General features: G+C 43.1%; 2 protein-coding genes across 4 annotated transcripts; one reads left to right on the top strand and one right to left on the bottom strand.

Moving 5' to 3' along the window:
- Positions 1-34: 34 nt before the first annotated feature.
- On the top strand, positions 35-9,191 carry LOC135567613 (uncharacterized). The gene is made up of 4 exons (XM_065014900.1): positions 35-1,106; positions 3,795-3,953; positions 7,085-7,178; positions 8,340-9,191. Exons 2-4 carry the CDS (start codon positions 3,800-3,802, stop codon positions 8,734-8,736), a joined length of 645 nt encoding a protein of 214 aa, XP_064870972.1. The 5' UTR covers positions 35-1,106; positions 3,795-3,799; the 3' UTR covers positions 8,737-9,191.
- A 744-nt stretch (positions 9,192-9,935) lies between these two features.
- LOC115127920 (NADPH oxidase organizer 1-like) lies at positions 9,936-20,372 on the bottom strand. Of its 3 annotated transcripts, none has more exons than XM_029657532.2 (8): positions 20,274-20,372; positions 14,141-14,221; positions 13,950-14,022; positions 13,654-13,837; positions 13,291-13,478; positions 12,992-13,102; positions 12,610-12,727; positions 9,936-11,514 (listed from the first exon to the last, which is right to left on the bottom strand). In XM_029657532.2, the coding sequence occupies exons 1-8, from the start codon at positions 20,319-20,321 to the stop codon at positions 10,770-10,772; spliced, it is 1,548 nt and encodes a 515-aa protein (XP_029513392.2). In that variant the 5' UTR covers positions 20,322-20,372; the 3' UTR covers positions 9,936-10,769. The 3 variants fall into 3 exon arrangements, with proteins under 3 accessions (XP_029513392.2, XP_029513393.2, XP_029513391.2); XM_029657533.2 differs by lacking the exon at positions 20,274-20,372 and adding an exon at positions 20,139-20,250; XM_029657531.2 differs by lacking the exon at positions 20,274-20,372 and adding an exon at positions 14,449-14,587.
- Positions 20,373-23,432: the final 3,060 nt, after the last annotated feature.

Raw genomic sequence — 23,432 nt, 5'->3', positions numbered from 1 at the left:
GTTTACTTCCGTCTCGGGCGTTTACTTCCGTCTCGGGCGTTTACTTCCGTCTCGGGACGTTTACTTCCGTCTGGGACTGTTTACTTCCGTCTCGGGCCGGTTACTTCCGTCTCGGGCCGTTTACTTCCGCCTGGGACCGTTTACTTCCGTCTCGGAGCGTTTACTTCCGTCTCGGAGCGTTTACTTCCGTCTCGGAGCGTTTACTTCCGTCTCGGACCGTTTACTTCCGTCTGGGACTGTTTACTTCCGTCTCGGGCCTATTGTACATGGCCTGAGAGAGATCAGGTTCTGAGCTAAATGAAGGTACAGTTTATAAACACAGGAGTGTTCACGTACTCAGTGTTTAGGCATGTTGGTGTTGGGAACATCGTGTATATGGTCAACACACTAGTGCAGCTCCAAAACAACATGTCCTCTTAAAACTACTTAGAACACATTATGTTTAACATATTGAAATTATAACAACATATAACATACGTGTGTTAAAAATACTTATTTAGGACAAGTCAAGAACTGAAGGGTAATGGCTTTTAAAAATGGCATATGTATATACACATTTTAAATTCATATGTAGTTAAAATGACTGCCTCGGCACTTCTAGTGTTAAAATCCATTAAAATAACTGTATGGGAGAGACTAGGGTTCCATGTTTGACAGTGAAGGATTGGTCAGAGGTCATTGTATTGACATAACAATGGACCGTCATACTGACACTAGAGGGTCTAGAATGGGGTTGTAGATGGGATGGGTCACTTAGGTCATGATGATGCGTACTAGGCTGCATCCCAAATGGCACCCGATTTACTATCTAGTGCACTACTTTTGCTCACCATAGAGCTCTGGTCAAAAGTAATGCAGTTTGTAGGGAAAGTTGCAGTTATGTAAGTCTTTAATAGACTGGCCATTGAACTTAGGTTATGTATGGTGTGCCATGACCATGGTTATGTGTGCCAGGATCATAGGCTTCTATATCTGATGTGGGTTACTCTGTGTGTACTGTCTGTGAACTCGTGACTTTCCTGTGTGGCCTCTAGCGATCCGCCAGGGGGAAGATGGTGCTAAGCAGCTGGAGAAGACTGTGCTGAAGCTGCGTCAGGACCAGAAAGGTGAGGTCAGAAAGGATTGGAATATACTAAGCTGGCCCAAAAAAAACACTGTTTTTACTACGTTGCAGAACATTCTGAAAATGTTTTGTGATTGGTGGGTATCCAATATAGTGATGTAGCCACATGGTAATGGCCCGTGATAAAGCTCTGTGTATGGTAACGGTCTGTGTATGGTAATGGCCCGTGATAAAGCTCTGTGTATGGTAACGGTCCGTGTATGGTAATGGCCCGTGATCAAGCTCTGTGTGAGGTAATGGCCCGTGATAAAGCTCTGTGTAAGGTAATGGCTCGTGATAAAGGTCTGTGTATGGTAATGGCCCGTGATAAAGGTCTGTGTATGGTAATGGCCCGTGATAAAGCTCTGTGTAAGGTAATGGCTCGTGATAAAGGTCTGTGTATGGTAATAGCCCGTGATAAAGGTCTGTGTATGGTAATGGCCCGTGATAAAGCTCTGTGTATGGTAATGGCCCGTGATAAAGCTCTGTGTAAGGTAATGGCCCGTGATAAAGCTCTGTGTATGGTAATGGCCCGTGATAAAGCTCTGTGTAAGGTAATGGCCCGTGATAAAGCTCTGTGTATGGTAATGGCCCGTGATAAAGCTCTGTGTAAGGTAATGGCCCGTGATAAAGTTCTGTGTATGTTAATGGCCGTGATAAAGCTCTGTGTAAGGTAATGGCTCGTGATAAAGTTCTGTGTATGGTAATGGCCCATGATAAAGCTCTGTGTAAGGTAACGGTCCGTGTATGGTAATGGCCCGTGATAAAGCTCTGTGTAAGGTAATGGCCCGTGATAAAGTTCTGTGTATGTTAATGGCCGTGATAAAGCTCTGTGTAAGGTAATGGCCCGTGATAAAGGTCTGTGTATGGTAATGGCCCGTGATAAAGGTCTGTGTATGGTAACGGTCCGTGTATGGTAATGGCCCGTGATAAAGCTCTGTGTAAGGTAATGGCCCGTGATAAAGTTCTGTGTATGTTAATGGCCGTGATAAAGCTCTGTGTAAGGTAATGGCCCGTGATAAAGGTCTGTGTATGGTAATGGCCCGTGATAAAGGTCTGTGTATGGTAACGGTCCGTGTATGGTAATGGCCCGTGATAAAGCTCTGTGTAAGGTAATGGCCCGTGATAAAGGTCTGTGTATGGTAATGGCCCGTGATAAAGCTCTGTGTAAGCTAATGGCCCGTGATAAAGCTCTGTGTATGGTAACGGCCCGTGATAAAGCTCTGTGTATGGTAACGGCCCGTGATAAAGCTCTGTGTATGGTAACGGCCCGTGATAAAGGTCTGTGTATGGTAATGGCCCGTGATAAAGGTCTGTGTATGGTAATGGCCCGTGATAAAGCTCTGTGTAAGGTAATGGCCCGTGATAAAGTTCTGTGTATGTTAATGGCCGTGATAAAGCTCTGTGTAAGGTAATGGCTCGTGATAAAGTTCTGTGTATGTTAATGGCCGTGATAAAGCTCTGTGTAAGGTAATGGCCCGTGATAAAGGTCTGTGTATGGTAATGGCCCGTGATAAAGGTCTGTGTATGGTAACGGTCCGTGTATGGTAATGGCCCGTGATAAAGCTCTGTGTAAGGTAATGGCCCGTGATAAAGTTCTGTGTATGTTAATGGCCGTGATAAAGCTCTGTGTAAGGTAATGGCCCGTGATAAAGGTCTGTGTATGGTAATGGCCCGTGATAAAGGTCTGTGTATGGTAACGGTCCGTGTGGTAATGGCCGTGATAAAGCTCTGTGTAAGGTAATGGCCCGTGATAAAGGTCTGTGTCTGGTAATGGCCCGTGATAAAGCTCTGTGTAAGCTAATGGCCCGTGATAAAGCTCTGTGTATGGTAACGGCCCGTGATAAAGCTCTGTGTATGGTAAAAGCTCTGGTATGGTAACGGCCCGTGATAAAGGTCTGTGTATGGTAATGGCCCGTGATAAAGGTCTGTGTATGGTAATGGCCCGTGATAAAGCTCTGTGTAAGGTAATGGCTTGTGATAAAGGTCTGTGTATGGTAATAGCCCGTGATAAAGCTCTGTGTAAGGTAATGGCCCGTGATAAAGTTCTGTGTATGTTAATGGCCGTGATAAAGCTCTGTGTAAGGTAATGGCTCGTGATAAAGTTCTGTGTATGTTAATGGCCGTGATAAAGCTCTGTGTAAGGTAATGGCTCGTGATAAAGTTCTGTGTATGGTAATGGCCCGTGATAAAGCTCTGTGTAAGGTAATGGCTCGTGATAAAGTTCTGTGTATGGTAATGGCCCGTGATAAAGCTCTGTGTAAGGTAATGGCCCGTGATAAAGGTCTGTGTATGGTAACGGTCCGTGTATGGTAATGGCCCGTGATAAAGCTCTGTGTAAGGTAATGGCCCGTGATAAAGTTCTGTGTATGTTAATGGCCGTGATAAAGCTCTGTGTAAGGTAATGGCCCGTGATAAAGGTCTGTGTATGGTAATGGCCCATGATAAAGGTCTGTGTATGGTAATGGCCCGTGATAAAGCTCTGTGTAAGCTAACGGCCCGTGATAAAGCTCTGTGTATGGTAACGGCCCGTGATAAAGCTCTGTGTATGGTAACGGCCCGTGATAAAGGTCTGTGTATGGTAACGGCCCGTGATAAAGGTCTGTGTATGGTAATGGCCCGTGATAAAGTTCCGGGTATGTTAATGGTCCATGTAATCTTAACCCTGACTCTCTCTACCCCTCCCCCCCAGAGTCTATGCTGCGCTACTGTGCTGTGTGGAACACCAATGCCCGGAGCTGTCTGGACGCCCAGGCTGTGATCCAGGTGATGCTCACACACCTTTCCCCTGAAGAGCTGCTCCAGTACCAAGGAGCACGCGCACACCTGGAGGGACTCATACCTTACACTGGTAAGGTGGGGTGTGTGTGTTAATCACATTGATGTATAGACTCACGCCAGACGTGACAACTACCTCCATGCAGATGATGTATGATGTTTTAATTTCTGAATAATAATGAAGGAATCAAACCACTGATGCCAGAGAAAGTGTCTGCTGATTGTGTGTGTTAGTGATGGTGTCTGCTGATTGTGTGTGTTAGTGATGGTGTCTGCTGATTGTGTGTGTTAGTGATGGTGTCTGCTGATTGTGTGTGTTAGTGATGGTGTCTGCTGATTGTGTGTGTTAGTGATGGTGTCTGCTGATTGTGTGTGTTAGTGTTGGTGTCTGCTGATTGTGTGTGTTAGTGTTGGTGTCTGCTGATTGTGTGTGTTAGTGATGGTGTCTGCTGATTGTGTGTGTGTTAGTGAAGGTGTCTGCTGATTGTGTGTGTGTTAGTGATGGTGTCTGCTGATTGTGTGTGTTAGTGATGGTGTCTGCTGATTGTGTGTGTTAGTGATGGTGTCTGCTGATTGTGTGTGTTAGTGATGGTGTCTGCTGATTGTGTGTGTTAGTGATGGTGTCTGCTGATTGTGTGTGTTAGTGATGGTGTCTGCTGATTGTGTGTGTTAGTGTTGGTGTCTGCTGATTGTGTGTGTTAGTGATGATGTCTGCTGATTGTGTGTGTTAGTGATGGTGTCTGCTGATTGTGTGTGTGTTAGTGAAGGTGTCTGCTGATTGTGTGTGTGTTAGTGATGGTGTCCGCTGATTGTGTGTGTTAGTGATGGTGTCTGCTGATTGTGTGTGTTAGTGATGGTGTCTGCTGATTGTGTGTGTTAGTGATGGTGTCTGCTGATTGTGTGTGTTTAGTGATGGTGTCTGCTGATTGTGTGTGTTTAGTGATGGTGTCTGCTGATTGTGTGTGTTTAGTGATATTGTGTGTTAGTGATGGTGTCTGCTGATTGTGTGTGTTAGTGATGGTGTCTGCTGATTGTGTGTTAGTGATGGTGTCCGCTAATTGTGTGTTAGTGATGGTGTCCGCTGATTGTGTGTTAGTGATGGTGTCTGCTGATTGTGTGTTAGTGATGGTGTCTGCTGATTGTGTGTGTTAGTGATGGTGTCTGCTGATTGTGTGTGTTAGTGATGGTGTCTGCTGATTTGTGTGTGTTAGTGATGGTGTCTGCTGATTTGTGTGTGTTAGTGATGGTGTCTGCTGATTGTGTGTGTTAGTGATGGTGTCTGCTGATTGTGTGTGTTAGTGATGGTGTCTGCTGATTGTGTGTGTTAGTGATGGTGTCTGCTGATTTGTGTGTGTTAGTGATGGTGTCTGCTGATTTGTGTGTGTTAGTGATGGTGTCTGCTGATTGTGTGTTAGTGATGGTGTCTGCTGATTGTGTGTGTTAGTGATGGTGTCTGCTGATTGTGTGTTAGTGATGGTGTCTGCTGATTGTGTGTTAGTGATGGTGTCCGCTAATTGTGTGTTAGTGATGGTGTCCGCTGATTGTGTGTTAGTGATGGTGTCTGCTGATTGTGTGTTAGTGATGGTGTCTGCTGATTGTGTGTGTGATGGTGTCTGCTGATTGTGTGTGTTAGTGATGGTGTCTGCTGATTGTGTGTGTTAGTGATGGTGTCTGCTGATTGTGTGTGTTAGTGATGGTGTCTGCTGATTGTGTGTGTTAGTGATGGTGTCTGCTGATTGTGTGTGTTAGTGATGGTGTCTGCTGATTGTGTGTGTTAGTGATGGTGTCTGCTGATTGTGTGTGTTAGTGATGGTGTCTGCTGATTGTGTGTGTTAGTGTTGGTGTCTGCTGATTGTGTGTGTTAGTGTTGGTGTCTGCTGATTGTGTGTGTTAGTGATGGTGTCTGCTGATTGTGTGTGTGAAGGTGTCTGCTGATTGTGTGTGTGTTAGTGATGGTGTCTGCTGATTGTGTGTGTTAGTGATGGTGTCTGCTGATTGTGTGTGTTAGTGATGGTGTCTGCTGATTGTGTGTGTTAGTGATGGTGTCTGCTGATTGTGTGTGTTAGTGATGGTGTCTGCTGATTGTGTGTGTTAGTGATGGTGTCTGCTGATTGTGTGTGTTAGTGTTGGTGTCTGCTGATTGTGTGTGTTAGTGATGATGTCTGCTGATTGTGTGTGTTAGTGATGGTGTCTGCTGATTGTGTGTGTGTTAGTGAAGGTGTCTGCTGATTGTGTGTGTGTGTTAGTGATGGTGTCCGCTGATTGTGTGTGTTAGTGATGGTGTCCGCTGATTGTGTGTGTTAGTGATGGTGTCCTCTGATTGTGTGTGTTAGTGATGGTGTCTGCTGATTGTGTGTGTTAGTGATGGTGTCTGCTGATTGTGTGTGTGTTAGTGATGGTGTCTTTTGATTGTGTGTGTTAGTGATGGTGTCTGCTGATTGTGTGTGTTAGTGATGGTGTCCGCTGATTGTGTGTGTTAGTGATGGTGTCCGCTGATTGTGTGTGTTAGTGATGGTGTCTGCTGATTGTGTGTGTTAGTGATGGTGTCTGCTGATTGTGTGTGTTAGTGATGGTGTCTGCTGATTGTGTGTGTTAGTGATGGTGTCTGCTGATTGTGTGTGTGTTAGTGAAGGTGTCTGCTGATTGTGTGTGTTAGTGATGGTGTCTGCTGATTGTGTGTGTTAGTGATGGTGTCTGCTGATTGTGTGTTAGTGATGGTGTCTGCTGATTGTGTGTGTTAGTGATGGTGTCTGCTGATTGTGTGTGTTAGTGAAGGTGTCTGCTGATTGTGTGTGTTAGTGATGGTGTCTGCTGATTGTGTGTGTTAGTGGTGGTGTCTGCTGATTGTGTGTGTTAGTGATGGTGTCTGCTGATTGTGTGTGTTAGTGATGGTGTCTGCTGATTGTGTGTGTTAGTGATGGTGTCTGCTGATTGTGTGTGTTAGTGATGGTGTCTGCTGATTGTGTGTGTTAGTGATGGTGTCTGCTGATTGTGTGTGTTAGTGATGGTGTCTGCTGATTGTGTGTGTTAGTGATGGTGTCTGCTGATTGTGTGTGTTAGTGATGGTGTCTGCTGATTGTGTGTGTTAGTGATGGTGTCTGCTGATTGTGTGTGTTAGTGATGGTGTCTGCTGATTGTGTGTGCGCATCTTTACGTGTTTGTTGATATAGTTCCCTTGTTTGATTTGACACTTCGTCCCCGCAGAGAGGCACATGCAAAGGATCGGCCGTCTGCTGCAGGCCTCCATGTTCCTGGACTACATGTGGCAGAAGATGAGAGTGACAGGAGCTCCAGCCAGGTGAGGGTGACCAGGGGAGGGCCTTAAACACAACACCCACCAATCACAATCCAGGGCTTATACTAACACTACACAGCCTTGCCTAATGACTTTCAAATGTTTTTTCAAATACATTGCTTTTAGAAAGATTCAGAATAAAAAACACATTTCATTGTTTCGAGTTTCTTTTAATAGGGATTGATAGCGATGACAGGATTCGCCCTAAAACAGATTCTAACATACACTTAAGTGTGTTTCACTTAGTCTTCCATCAATATCATTGCTTTGACTGAAGTGGAAATTCGACTTAAGCAATTGTTAGGATTCGCTTCTCTGAAGTGAAAGACATGTTTGATTTCATGTTTCCTTGTAGCCTTCTAAGTAACTTCGTAGCAAGACGCAGTCATCCGACCTATCAGCGTTGACAGTATGCCACGCGAAGGTTGCTCTAGATCTAATCTGACTCTAGAACAATGGCTGTTGTCGTTCATAGGAATGTATCTGGGCAAGAGAGATGACTTTCACATATCTGTGGTTTGAGACCAATACCTGTGTAACCAAACTGATGTTTTTACTGTAAGTACTGTAGTAGACTTCATTCTGAAACCACATTCCCTCTCTATGGCTGCTTCCCAAATGGCACCCTATTGCCTATATACAAGTGCACTGCTTTTCACTAGGGCTCTGGTCTAAAGTAGTGCACTACATAGGGAATATGGTGCCATTTGGGACACCGTTTATAAGCTTTGTCAGCACTGTAATGATGAATAACAAATGTATTGAGGAATGTTAACAGCGATAACCAGGTACTGGAATCAGCAGGATATCAATCAGAGGTTGTACAATCACATACTGTACCATGGTAAATCAACACTGAAATGTCTGGAAGAATGAGGCTGTAGGTCAGGTTTGAAGAATGATTATTTGAAGTCATTATCTAGAAAGTCATTGTCATGGGTCAAGCATAAAGAGGTCTTCTGCAGTACCCTAATGTATGATGTGATAGGAAGTATGCAGCAGCAATTCTTCAACATGGTCTTAAGACCCAATAAGAATCCAGCTAGAGTCCAGCTTCAGGAAATACGACAGAGCAAACATGGGTCTGTGTGACACGTGAATTATATGGATATTTGACCTCCTTTGTTGTTTGTTGCTGATGTGTGATGTCATATCCTTTTGCAGTATGGACTCGCAGGATGAGGAGATGGACACCGCCTCTCTTCAGGTGCCACACCCTCTGTTCATGATTGACAAGCGACCAGGTGAGGGTGGAGATGGGACTAAGGAACAGGGGGATGGAGAGGAGAGATGGAATGAGGGAGAGGCAGAGGAGGATGGTGGTCTCGAGGAAGATACCAACTGCCCGGCCAACATGGAGGATGATGATGATGTCAGTATCACCAGGAAAGCCTCAGTCAGGAGACAAAGGGAAGAAAATGGACAGAACGGAAAAGAAAATGGCAACCATCACTCTGGCAGTGAGGAGAGTTCTAGAGAGGAGGACCGGGGAGACCAAACAGAGGCTGAGATCCTCCTGTCTGCAGCGTCCCTTCCACCCCTCCAGGCAATCATCAGCTGATGGCAGACTGTCTGACATCAAGCCCACTAAGGATGCCTGAGTGTGAACCCGCGGGAGTCTCCTTCAGCATGGACCACTGCCTGGAGCAACAGTGTGGCTTTATAGACACTGACAGACAGAGAAGCAGGTCCTGAATGACCTTTTATAATAAACTGGTTTTGAGGTCGATAGGCCTGGCTGGCAGCCATTTTGGAAAAACGTGTCATTTTTCATAAATAGTGCCACAAGTTTTTCCTCACCATGTTAGCTCATCGGGAAAAACTCTGGGTGCTATTGGAAGCCTGCTACTAGAGGTCAGGAATTGTCGAGGCTCTACCCGTAACTTCTTCAACAGAAACCAGTGCTTGTGAATTTTTATATTTGTATGTTGTTGTGCAGTCCTGCTCTTCCACATAAACAACACATTTTGTTTGTCATGATTACAAATGCATCTGGAATAAAATGTATGCCTTGTATTTATTGTGCTCTTTTTTAAAATAAGTTTGTATTCATTTTAAACATCAACCAATATGTTCATGTAAAAGAGTATGTTTGAAGACTTAACTTATTTAACATCAAATTCCCATAGGAGCATAAACCATGAGACAGGAAAGGGTGAAAAGGTCAAGCCTTCATTCCTTTGCCACATTAGACTGGTCCAGCATATTGTCACCCTGTGTATCTGTCTGTCACATTTGATTGAAGTCTGGGATCTCTGGTATAAACCAGTGGACTCAGAGAGAGCTCTAACAGTATAAACCAGTGCACTCGGCGAGAGCGCTAACAGTATAAACCAGTGGACTCGGGGAGAGCTCTAACAGTATAAACCAGTGGACTCAGAGAGAGCTCTAACAGTATAAACCAGTGGGCTCAGGGAGAGCTCTAACAGTATAAACCAGTGGACTCGGGGAGAGCTCTAACAGTATAAACCAGTGGGCTCAGGGAGAGCTCTAACAGTATAAACCAGTGGAGAGCTCTAACAGTATGAGTAGAATTCATAGTAAGCTAGCGGTGGATAGAAATGGTGACTCCAAGAGAGAGAAATTGGGTGCTTTGCTATGGATGAAAAGAGATGGAACCAGTGTCATCTGTACCAGTGGCGTATGCCACACACACACACAACATCCTGTTAAGTTTCAATCAGGATATTTTCTCCATTCAAAGAGGCGGACAAGTTATTTTAGTATTAGAATTTATTGCTTTTTGCAGTACAAGATATGTTATCTATAGTTATTTTAGTATAATAAGGTATTACAATTTGTTGCAGTTTGCAGTACAATATGATATGGAATCAACCATAGTTGCTAATAACAGTTTTCCAGTATGGAAAAATAGAGATCCATAGATTAAAAGGCTATACAGTGGAAACTATGAAAACACATTTTTGGATTTAATAGAAGACACTAATTCATGACAATCACAGAAAATGTAAATTGCTACTGAATGTTTATTCACAAAAGTATATTTTAATTATACCAGTATATGACCTGACTTCACATTAAGTGAAGAGAAATTATTCATTAAAACAGGAATGTAGACAAATGACAGTAAACCCCTAACTGTAATATTTGTTCATCCACAAAATAAATCCTGAATTAATAGACAGCATTAAAATAATGTTTACAATGCAGTTATCAGTATCCAGCTCCAGGTGCATGGAAGTAGGCCTGACGAACAGAGCAAGAAGTAAACTTCCACATTAAAAAAATAAAGACTCAATATGTGACTCAGAGTATTACAGTAATGTATGATTCTTCCTCCCATATCACAACTCATGGTTACATGACCAGCCCCAAGGCAGTTAAACACTTTAAAACACAGTGTAATCATGTTCAGGTAAGTTCATAACGGATAAGTCCCACAGTCCGGCTTCTAGTACAGTGACTTTCTGTGCTAAAACCTTTGGATTCTTCCTGGAACCCATCAAGACACCACATGTCCTGGCCACAACCCAGTCTGCACCCTCTGTTTTAAAAGGCTAAGGAGGAACTGGCTACCCATGACTCACCAGTGGGTCTGGACCCACCACCATTTTGGGTCAACACTGCTCCTATTTAGCGGCTCAGTATCACAGCAGGCGCTGGCGACAGCTTGGCTTTGGAGGCGTTCTTGCGCGTGACTGTAGTGCAGCGTGTCAGGATCTCCTGCGCCCTGGGCCTGGGGGGCACCTTGGGGGTGGTTGGGGCCATCTTGAACAGGTTTGGGTCAGATCTTCCGTGGACCATCCTCCCCTCCAACACGCCGCTGTCGGGGTTGAGACGGTCGGCCACCATGGGCGGCGGTGTGCGGGCGCGCCGGAGACGCTCGTCCATGTCGGCACGGCTCAGGTTGAGTGACGAGCTGCAGGATGACGAACTGAGGTCGTCACTGAAGCTGAAGTCACTGCCCTCGCTTCCCATGCTGCCCTCGCTTCCCATGCTGCCGGCGAGGCTGCGCTTGCGTCTATCCACCTCCCCGTCCACCTCCACCATAATAGTAGGCGTTGGAGTGCCCTTGCTAGGGTATGTCGGGGTGGGGGTGGTGACCATCACAGGTGAAGGGCTAGGCTGAGGCACAGTTAGAACATTAAAAGAATGAGACTTGAGCTTGTCGGTAGGCTTGAGCTGATTTGGTGTGGAAGGTTGGGAGCCGGGCAGCTGCAGGATGTTGCCTTGGGAATGGCTGCGCTCGTGGGAGTGTCCGGCCAGCGTGTGGTCAGAGCTGGAGCTGTGGACCAGGTTGAGAGCCGCCAGGCGGACACGGGGGTTGTTGTAGGGCTGCAGGTACATGGCAGGTACGAAGCCGCTCTTGCCGTTGTATCTGTCAAGAGGAGAAAGAAGAAATTGGAAACTGACATGAGTTTGGATTTCATATCAGAAATCACAATGTTGTCAAAGCCTTGGTACAATATGTTATCCTAGGTAATGATAGACGACAAGTCTGTGGCCTTTGTACACATTTGTCTGTCTAGCTTTCACTTAAATTGACAAGTCAATGGCCGTGTCAGAAATCTAGCTTGGCTACTACTTACTTAAACTGCATACTGTGTACTAATCTTACTACATACTATTTTGAACGTACTGTTTAGTAAAAAGGTATGCAGTAAGAAACAAATTGAGAATTTGAGATTATAACCCACTGGGCAAAAACTGATTGAATCAGTGTTGTTTCCACGTAATTCCATGTGATGACGTTCAATCAACATGGAAAACTGATTGGATTTGAAAAAAGTCAATGTAAGGGAATTTTGTATTTTTTTCACCCAACGTTTAACCATTTTTTGGTGAATTCACATTAGATCGCAAATCAACCAAATGTAAATCAAAACTAGATGTTGAACTGACGTCTGGAAGGTTATATCTGCATTTTTGTCAAAATGAGGTTATTGACATATCCTTGTTCTGTTCATATCCTTGTTCTGTTCAATGACACGGCCATTGTCAAGAAAATATTTGGATTTGATTCAGTGAAAAGATAACAGCTAAGTAATTCAGTCACGTCAACTTCCAAGGGGAAGCTACCAACTGTTTTCTAATGATAGGGGCAGAACACGCTGAGAGGTTGTCTCAAAAGAGCATTGAGCAGACAATGGCTCAGCTATCTCTGGTATTGGGTTCTTCAGAATCAACTAATGATAACTTGTAATGTAGTGAGATAATTACAGCGTTGTTGTTTCCGCATGATATCTGATGGACGGGCGATGATACTCTGCATGTCTGTCTGCACCATGACTTTCAATTCCCTTTCAATTTCCATTCTCTCAATGCATTTGCTGTCATCTGACCATAGAATTAGTACGAGTTCTAATCATTTTGATTCCATGGTTCCGACAGTCTGGAAGTCATGCTTCTCTTTTACAGCTATAGCTACTGTATTCTTCCTGTTTAGTCAGACAGGTGTTGTTCAGTAACATACCTGATCAGCCACCAGCCATTGTCAGACTTCTGCAGGACTTCCACCACTGAGCCAATGTCCATAGACACCTCGTCTCTATTTGTGGCTTTGTAGCTTCTGACAGCACTGTACAGCACACCTATTTGTGGGCGATTCAGAATGTTAGGATAGGTGCAACATCAATATATGGCAATATACTGTCAATGGTTGTCCACACCTTGCAGTACATGCACAGTACAGTATTTGCAGTGTATGTCTTGACGCTGGTGCATCAGCTATATGTGAATGTTTTATATATTTGTTGATGTGAACATTTTTGCAGATGATCCCCTGATGATCCCCTCCCAGGCTATAGAAAACAAAAATACATATGTGTCAGGGATAAGAGATGATGGTCTCTTACTTTCTCCATAGGACTCGTCACTATCGTCATCCTCATTCCCCTCTACCTTCTCCAGGTATGGAGCAGGGAACCAGGCCATACGCTTGTCCTCATTCTCCACCAGCCACCAGCCTGGGAGCAGAGGGAGAGGGGTTAGACTGGTGATGGACAGTTATGATCAGCTCTCTCAAACCCATTACATGTCACAGAGTCAATACATTCGTGCAGAGATTAAAAGTGATGCGATTTTACATGTTTATTACAAAGGAAAATACATGCTCATTATACTTTATGGCAAATCACAGCAGACGTTCTCTCACCTGCTTTGTCTTTGATGAGCACGTCCAAGTTTTCGTCCACGGCCACTTTGAACGGCCGGTTCTTGGTGTCTTTGGTCTCATAGGGTGCCATGCACCGGTATGCCTCTGTTACGAACGGCTGGGTAACGTTTCCAATGTTGACACTCTTGTCATGTCCAGCGGAATCCTCTGAAGGCATGATCATGATACTGAGGAAGGAAGTCACATTGTAAATGTATAACTATTTATTGTACTGAATTAAATCACCAAAACATAACGGGACACTGGATTTGAAGTCGATCCACTTGTGCGTAATACTGTGCGTAATGCTCAGGACACAGTGGTATTCCCTAAGCAATGTGTGTAATTCTCACTATAATCTACCTATTCTTGGCAAACTCTGGCTGTAGATCTTGGTCCTTGGGGTGGAAGTACCGGATGAGTTCAGGACATTGTGAGACGCGCGGGTCACAGCTGAGGAGCTCGCGGCAGTATTTCTCCAAAAACTTGAGCTGGACCACGGACTTGCTTGGACCATTATTCTTTGTGTTTATCTTCATCCTCCAGTCTGACGAAGGAATATACGACGATTACTAATGAATTATTTATTAGTTATATAAAGGATACAAATGATAGACATCAACCGGCAACGTGATATTAAAAGTAAAACATAGGCCTACCTCGAAATCTAGGAATAATTCTGTCCGATTTTTTAAGTGGGTTCGCAGGTGGGAATTTTTTCTTCATTTGTTCCTGTTTTGGATAAAAAGTTTGGCATAAGTAAGAAAAGCATGGCTCCATATTATATTTTGCATTTATGTAGCCTACATTAGATCAGACAATTTGAATTGTAGTTGATGATGTAACTTACATTAAGTGTCTTGAAGTCCTTGAAGGTTCTGTAAACAATGATGTCATTCTGATCTGACCAAAGCACCGATGTCATGTACATCTGGACATTTGAAATAAGTTATAAATATCAATTAAATCATTGCTGTCAAATTCAAAAATAAATGTTTTAGTTAATTGCACTCACAAAATACAGCAAAAAAGAATCAACCATTTTCGGGAAATTATTAATTTAACAGGCATAAAAAAATAGTTGTACATTTCATGCAGAAATCTGGAGAAATATCCCATAACAGCAGCAGTAGTATTACATGCATCAAGTATCCATACTTTGCTTTTCTCCTTGTGCATTACTCCAATCAGTCGGACATTAACCGGATACCGTTGCTCCTCCATGTTAGTCATTAAAAAGCCTAGAGGCGTAAAGTCCTATGGAGATGTGTATTCCTAACTAACTGACTGGAGCTCAAATGGGAAACAGATTAATATACCTCTCCGAGTAAGGAGGTGTGGCAGTAGAGGCACGTAAGCAAACAAATAGGAGGACAATATTTGCGTCACGTGAGCAGCTCCCGCTGTAGTGGCGCAAGTGTGGGAACTACACTGTTGCAACCAATGTATCATCATTTCAGTGGCGAACCATCATTCAGGGCAGGCGGGGAAGACCCTGTTTCGAGCCCCATCTGTTGAGCTAAAAAAATATATATATACACATGTTTTTGTTGTTGCCTGTTTTGCATGTTATTTTGGCATTAATACGTGTCACATAACAGTTTTCAAACAATATATAATAATATTTTAGTTAATAAAGCTGCATATAAACATGGTCTCTTTTTTGCTTTCTTGAGTAAGGCAGCTCCAAAATGAAGGTGTTTCAGCCTAGTTCAGTGCTTTCTGTGCTGGTGGGGCAGCCAGTGGAAAATATGGAGTTGGTAATGTTCTCTAGTTGCGCCGTGATTGGCTCAGTGTTCTGTCACTCACGGGGACACTACGTCACCGCGAACTCTACAGGAGAGCTAAAAATTCAAGCACCCTGGGTGCTGCCATAGAGTTACATTAGAAGTGCCCGTTCAAGAAGGTTCAAGGTCATTGGCCACAGATAAAATTACATCAAATCACGTTATATCTACAGTAGCTTTGATTGGACTGATTATGTCAACATCATACCTTAGCTAGCAAGCTAGAAGTCCTCATCATGAATAAACTTGACAATCTACTGGCAAATCCTTTTCAATCCTTGTCATAGGAAGAGAAATTATAGATAAAATGTATTGTGCTCATAAACATTACACAACATGTTGGAAATCGCAAATTCAACAATGAGTGGTTTGGAAGGAATCAGTGGCGGCTAACTGCAAGCGTTGCAAAGCAATTTCTAGCCTGCTATTCAGTAGAGTGGGTGTGTGGTCTAAGTCTTGGTTTAAGGGTCCCTTTTCCAAGCTTAAAAGGATAAACATTCATGCTGTCAATCCAACATGACTTCTGCCGCATTCAAAACACCTGGAAACTCGGAACAGGCAAATCTCAGACTTCAGTGAGTTCAAGACAACTGGGAACTAAAACAAAAAGAGCTCTTACTGGAAAAATACGTTTTGAACGGTCATCCAACTCGGAATTCCAAGTCGGGAACTCGGGTCTCTTTCTAGACCTGAAGATCACTGACGTCATGATTCGACCTTGTTTTTGATGATTCCCAGTTGTCCTGAAAGCACCATAAATCCAGAGAATACCAGACTTTGATGACAAAGTTTGATGACAACACAAGTACCGCCATGCTACCTTAATGTTCAAGTGAGCACAGCACAACAAGGTGTAAGAGCTTTCATTGTCTGCTTATATGCCCCCTTTATTTATCCTATGCTTCTGACTTGGCGTGCAGGGAGAATACTATAAGAACGGACCATGTTCTGAATTCTGTCTCTGTACATTTAAAAAGTGCTGAACAAATAGTTACATTGACTATGTCCATCCTAGCTCGCTCATTAATGTCTTAATCAAAATGACAGATTGCCTCTTATCCGCTCGTCATCCCCTTATGCCATAGTTTGTACATCTCAATGCCATAGTTTGTACATCTCAATGCCATAGTTTGTACATCTCAATGCCATAGATTGTACATCTCAATGCCATAGTTTGTACATCTCAATTGTCAGTAGAAACCACATTTGTTTAAGTAAGTCAGCCATATCAGCTATGTTTTTTTAAAGGCAGTAAATGAGGCTAAATGATCTTTTCGCTGCCAGACAAGGCTCCGCTGATAGCCAGGTAATTTGTCTGATTTTCTGTAACAATGGTATGGGTATAATAATACATTTTATTTTGTAAAGTGGTTTCTTGCATCAAACAACAATATCAACAGTCACCTTGTCTGAAGGACAAATGGATAAACAGGTTAATGTCAAGCCCTGCATGTTTTTTTCAAAAGTCTCAGAATGTAGGCCTACATTGAACACCACACATTGGCTGCTACTGTAGGCTGAATGATAGAACAGCTATTTCCATGTCAAAATGTTATGGGATGCATTTTATCCATTATTTTTGATGGTAGGCCAATCTAGAATGCCTACATTATGATCAAATAGCCAGTAGCCTACTTGGCCATTGTTAAAACTGATCTTAAAGCGGGTACAGCTGCATTTTCACAGTGTTGAAGTTTGCACTCAGCAGACCTGAAATTTGACATTTTTTTAGGGAACATTGGTTGCAACACATATATGCCTACCTGCAGCCTGCAGGCACACTCAGCATCTCTCTGGAGATATTGCATTTATTGCTTTTACTGAGCTTTGATGACATGTCATTTTATTACTTGAGATAAAGTAGTAGTCGTTTTACTACAGTAGACAGGCCCACCTCTTCTCTATTCAGTGAAACAGCTAAAACAGCCATATAAAATAAGCACAGAAGAAAAACAGTTCTGCCTTTAACTGCCTGTTTTTGGAACCTCATGTCTTCCCTGCCCATGCTGGGTCAACCTTTGGACTCATATCCCAGGGATTACATTGATTCATGTTGTGCCCATTCCTTATTAACCTGGTGTGAAATGGAAATGCTTTTTTGCATATCCTACAGAGAATGGGGTCACAGCCAGGGATCAGCTATTATTGACGGCAACACTGAGGCAATTAGGGTTACGTGCTTTGCTCAAGGACAGATTGATAGATTTTTCACCTATTTGGCTCAGCAACTCAAACTAGCAATCTTTCGGTTACTGGCCCAATGCTCTAATGCCTCGATCACACGACACCATCTTTGCAATTTGGTACACCAGAGGTACATTAATTTCCCCTGGAACGCTGCAGTGCGTTCCGTGTGGTGAAAACCTTCGATTTATCGAACGATTACATCAAACTGTATGTGAAGACGGCCTGACAGAAATGGTAGCAGAAGGTGAAGGTTGAACTTTTGTTGAACACATATCCAGATGATGCTGTGTCAGTGGAGGCTGCTGAGGGGAGGACGGATCATAACACTCCATTCCAGCCTGTTATTATAAGTTGTCCTCCACTCAGCAGCCTCCACTGTGCTGGATAGCGTTTGGTGCAATGACACTGTAGGTGGGTTCGAGGCATAACCACTAGGCTACCTGCCGCCAGTAGGGGAGGAGGCCAGGAATGGCCTGTATTCATAAAGCAGAGGCCATATAAAGAGAATTAATCAAATTATGGCATAATTGCGAATGTACCTATAGGACAGGTTTCTCAAACTCGGTCCTCGGTACTACAAGGGGTGCACCTTTTGGTTTTTGCCCTAGTGCTACACAGCTGATTCAAATAATCAACTAATCATCAAGCTTTGGTAATTTGAATCAGCTGTGTGATGTTAGGGCAAAAACCAACATTTCCACCCCTTGGGGTTGTGAGGACGGAGTTTGGGAAACGCTGCCATTGAAGCAAAGCAGGAAGTAAAAGCAGAAAGTGTACCCATCAATATATAATGTGATTTGTTGATTAAACTCAACTGACATTAGAAAAAATACATTATATTCCACGAGTCACATCAGTTAACATAATTTGAATGAACATTCTACATTACCATGGAAATGATTGCACTGGCACCATTGCGTGTGCACCCATGACTTTACCAGTCAAAGTGCCAGGGTTAGAGGTTGCAACCCTCTATGTTCATTCTATTTCTATGGCAGAGGTAGTTGAACTTAGTTGTAGCAGGGACTAAAGGTTGCCCTATTGCCTGGGGAAAGTGACCTGAGCAGTTAGGCAAGTTGAGCCTGTTCTAAAGGTTTTTCACTGAAAACAAAACTAAGGAATTCCAGTAGGTGTTGCCTAAAATGGATCATTCTGGTTCATTCCCATTGTTTAAGTGAAAGGTGGACAATTTATGGCATTTATGACTGCCCCCTGGGCAAAAACTGCTTGAACATCGTTTCCACATTTCAACAACAAAAATGAACTGTGATAATGTTGAATCAGCGTGTAAAACTGATTGGATTTGCAGAGTCAACTTTTAACCTGAATCCAATGTCATGGTGAAATGTTGATTTCACGTTATTGGTCTCCTAGCTAAAGCCTAATCAACCACGTCTCTCAACAACCAGCACATCATTGTTTAACGTCCATTAAGGTAGCCCCCTGTACCTCTCTGATTCAGAGCGGTTGGATTAATCAGAGCGGTTGGGTTAAATGCATTAGTTATACAAAACCTTTGATTGAGTTGTGCAACTGATTAGATATCCCCTTTCCCATTAACTCTGAACTTGGTTTCTCTCTTCATTCAGGCTCCTCTCAGGTCATCACTAGTTACCACAGCGTCATAATTATGGCTAAACCCATTTCTACAATTGCTCTTCTTAAAATCTGACCCTAACCACACTGCTAACCTTAATTTAAAATTGCTTGTCTTAATTTATCATGATTTTTAAAGTTAGCCAATTTTGCACTTTGACTGTGGTTACTAGTGACAACCCTCTCCTGATTGCTTGCTGTGTGAGAGAGACACATTTTCATGGAAAACAAGATTGTGTGTTAATAAAAGCAGTTTAGTTGTCCTCTAAAACTAGCTAGAAGGAGCCATTCTATAACTAGTTAACAAAACTATTAGCGTTAGCTGTAGTAGCCTAGCTAGCTAATGTTAAACATTTAGACTCACTGAATAAATATATTTGGCACAGGATAAAGATTAAAACGATCTGCTGAGGCTACGTGAGGCCAAGTAATGTTGGCATTGTCATGTTCGTCGTAAGGAGACCAAGGTGCAGCATGGTATGCGTACATCGTTCTTTAAACGAATGATACACTGAACAAACTAAAAACAAAACCGTGAAGCTAATATGAATAGTGCAGACAGGCAACGAAATATAGAATAAGAACCCACAAAACCTATGGAAATGGCTACCTAAATATGGTCCCCAATCAGAGACAACTGATAAACAGCTGCCTCTGATTGGGAACCAATTCAGGCCACCATAGACATACATAAACCTAGACTTACAAAACCCCTAGGTATACAAAAACCCTAGACAAGACAAAACTAACATACCCACCCTAGTCACACCCTGACCTAACCAAAATAATAAAGAAAACAGATCAGGGCGTGACAGGCATATTATTGTATTTCCACTGCTGGTGATTGTTCACAAATGTTTGTGGTGCAATTGTCAGTCTCAAAGTCCCAGTTCAGTCAAACCATATTTTTTATGTTTTATATATACAGCATATATATTTCCACACTATGAGTTAGGAATAATACTGAGAAAATTATGATAATGCCTTTTGAGTGTAAGAGGTGTTTGAAAGGCCTGAAATTTCAGCTTATTCTTCTTGATCTGGTTGGCGGATTGCATCGAACTTTTAGGTGCATACACTGACACCTACTGTACTGGTATGTGAGGCCATTCATGGCCTACCTATATTACATTAGTCGATATGATACCTGTATAAATTCTAACGTAACCTCTTCCCACATCTCAACAGTCTAAACTAACAATCTCTACCCACATCAGTTACCTGCTTCTTGTTTATCTAATTGATTAGCTCAAACAGCGCAATTAGCCATGTGCTCACCTTCCTTTCAGCAACCGTGAGGCCATTCACGGCATACCTACACTACATACTTTGAAACAATCCTAGTTTAAATTCCAACATAATTTCTAAACTCTAATATAACCTCGACCCACATCTCAATGTACTTAAACCAACCTCAGCCTCCCAGTGACTTGGATTACAGGTACGTGCCACAGCAACCATCTATTTCAGCCTTTTTTGGTGGGATGGAGTTTTGGCCTGCCAGGTGGTAAATTAACTAATAGACCAATAAGAAAGAGTTCCAGAATTCTCTGCCAATAACAGCTATACTGAACAAAACTATAAACATAACATGTAAAGTGTTGGTCCCATGTTTCATGACCTGAAATAAAAGATCCCAGAAATGTTCCATATGCACAAAAAGCTTATTTCTCTAAAATTGTGCACAAATTAGTTTATATCTCTGTTAGTGAGCATTTATCCCTTGCAAATATAATCCATCCACCTAACAGGTGTGGCATATCAAGAGGCTGATTTAACAGAATGCACATTACACAGGTGCACCTTGTGCTGGGGGACAATAAAAGGCCACTCTAAAATGTGTGGTTTTGTCACACAACACAATGTCACAGATGTCTCAAGTTGAGGGAGCATGCAATTGGCATGCTGACTGCAGGAATTTCCACAAGAACTATTGCCAAATTGAATGTTCTGAAACAAAGCTGAACATTTTTCAACTTCTTTCATGGCCTGCATGTTCACCAGACATGTCACCACCCTTTGAGATGCTCTGGATATGTGGCTGCTTTGCGTGATGTATTGTTGTCTCTACCTTCTTGCCCTTTGTGCTGTTGTCTGTGCCCAGTAATGTTTGTACCATGTTTTGTGCTGCTACCATGTTGTTGTCATGTTGTGTTGCTTCCTTGCTATGTTGTCTTAGGTCTCTCTTTATGTAGGGCTGTGTTGTCTCTCTTGTCTTGATGTGTGTTTTGTCCTATATTTATATTTTATATATATTTTTATTTTTAATCCCAGCCCCATCCCGTAGGAGGCCAATTGCCTTTTGGATGGCCATCACTGTAAATAAGAGTTATTGTTCTTAACTTACTTGCCTAGTTAAAAAGGTTAAATAAATAAAAAATTAAACATGAGATCAGGAAAAACTCAAGCCCTCAGAAAATAAGATATGCATTTTGCCACACCACTTCTGAACCTGTGGTGTCACCTCTGCATAGTACAAGTGGGGGTTTGGTCTTTCCTCTTTTGAGACAGAGTCCACCGGCATATATAAAACCCTCTTAGGTTCGACCATGCGGGGAACGTGGGCGCCTCCCGTCGAGGCGGGAAGGGAGGGGCGCACCGGGGAGAGAAAGCCGAGGCCCCTCCTCAACACTCCCACCGAGCCGTCCTGGTCCGCACGAAGGCGGCCTGCGACTGCCCCGGTCACGGAAACCCAGGGGTTCCGATTGATGGCAAAGTGTTCGAGGTATCGATAATCAATCTGTCCTGCAATTCGCATGAGTTCTCGCAGCTAGCTGCGTTCTTCATCGACGCACGAGCCGAGTGATCCACTGTTAAGAGTTTTACTCTTTTGTTTTTTTGTTTTACGCAGAGGCTAGTGGCTAGGCGGAGTTGGGGAGGTTGCCCTCCTTTCCCCCGCCCGCCCTTCGCCAGAGGCCACAGTTCACAGAGCAAAAAGGTTTGAGGTTGAACGAAAAGCATTTTGGTGCTCCGCCGACGGGAGGGGAGACATTAAACCTGCACCAGGGCGCAGAGTCGTTGGATAGGTTCCCGGAGCTGTGCGAGGGTCCTGGGCGAGACACAAGCAGCTTAATGTTGGAGACCGAGGTGGGAAGGCCCGATACACCGGCAACCCCCAAGCTCACAGGTGCGCCATGCAGCCGTGCCTAAGGGGGGGAGGGGCTTTCCTTTTTTGTTCTCTATTGTTAATGTATTGTTCCTCAAGCAAGGGGGAGGCCGATGACATGCGGATTCCCATCAGACCAACTCCTTGAATGCATCTCACTTGAAGTTTCCAGTTGTCTAAAAAACACTTTTGCTCAACCATACTTTACTGTATTTATACTTGGGATATCAAGTTCAACAGTTTCTTGAGGACGGTAGGCGTTCAGGGAAGTAGCTTCACACTGGAAACGTATTTTCAGACCATTAAATTCGAGGTAACGAGAATGATTCATCTTCCACCACACCCCATGCCTTCTTCCCCATAGAGATCTGGCAGGCATTCAAGGAAGTATCATCAAACTGGTAATTCCTTATTTTCAGACCATAACATTCAAGTTAGTGAGACTGATTCATCCTCTCCCTCCACACCCCACACCCCACCCCTCCTTCCCCCAAGCCATCCCATCCTTCCTTCTTTGTGATAGTCTTTTTATCATCCTGACCAACAAGGAAGATCTCTTCTGTTTTGGCTCTGGTTTTAAGGATCACAACAACCTCACATCCACAATGTGTGACTAAGGTTTCTGGTAGAGTAGTCAGAGGTATTGTTTTATTTTATGATGACAACATGGAATTTCCTGATGACCAGAGAGGAAAGGTGTGTATTTCTTGTATAATGCAGTATGTCCAGTACAATAGGGATATTCTGAGGTGAGATCAGGCTGTTAGGACAGCTCTATGAGATGAAAAGGAGACTGGAGTACCACTTTAAATGCACCATTTTCTAGCAGACACATTGACAGGTGACAGCAGAGTTCAGTGGGATTGAGGCACATGCTAATTAATATGGACACAATATTTTAAACAGTGCCAGTGGGAACACACTAATGTCAGAAAGCTAGTAAGGATGCAAAGACTATACAGAGTTACACACAATGTGTGAATGTGGTCAGGCACTGAAGAATAAAACAACATGAAAGAAGGACATTTCTGCAGACTAAACAATAAAACAACATGAAAGAAGGACATTTCTGCAGACTGAACAATAAAACAACATGAGAGAAGGACATTTCTGCAGACTGAACAATAAAACAACATGAAAGAAGGACATTTCTGCAGACTAAACAATAAAACACGAAATAAGAGAATTTCTGCAGACTGAACAATAAAACAACATGAAAGAAGAACATTTCTGCAGACTGAACAATAAAACAACATGAGAGAAGAACATTTCTGCAGACTGAACAATAAAACAACATGAAAGAAGAACATTTCTGCAGACTAAACAATAAAACAACATGAAAGAAGGACATTTCTGCAGACTAAACAATAAAACACGAAATAAGAGAATTTCTGCAGACTGAACAATAAAACAACATGAAAGAAGGACATTTCTGCAGACTAAACAATAAAACACGAAATAAGAGA

This window comes from Oncorhynchus nerka, unplaced genomic scaffold (assembly GCF_034236695.1).
Source record: "Oncorhynchus nerka isolate Pitt River unplaced genomic scaffold, Oner_Uvic_2.0 unplaced_scaffold_1939, whole genome shotgun sequence".
Taxonomy (NCBI): domain Eukaryota; kingdom Metazoa; phylum Chordata; class Actinopteri; order Salmoniformes; family Salmonidae; genus Oncorhynchus; species Oncorhynchus nerka.
This window is presented reverse-complemented; position numbering and strand designations above follow the sequence as displayed.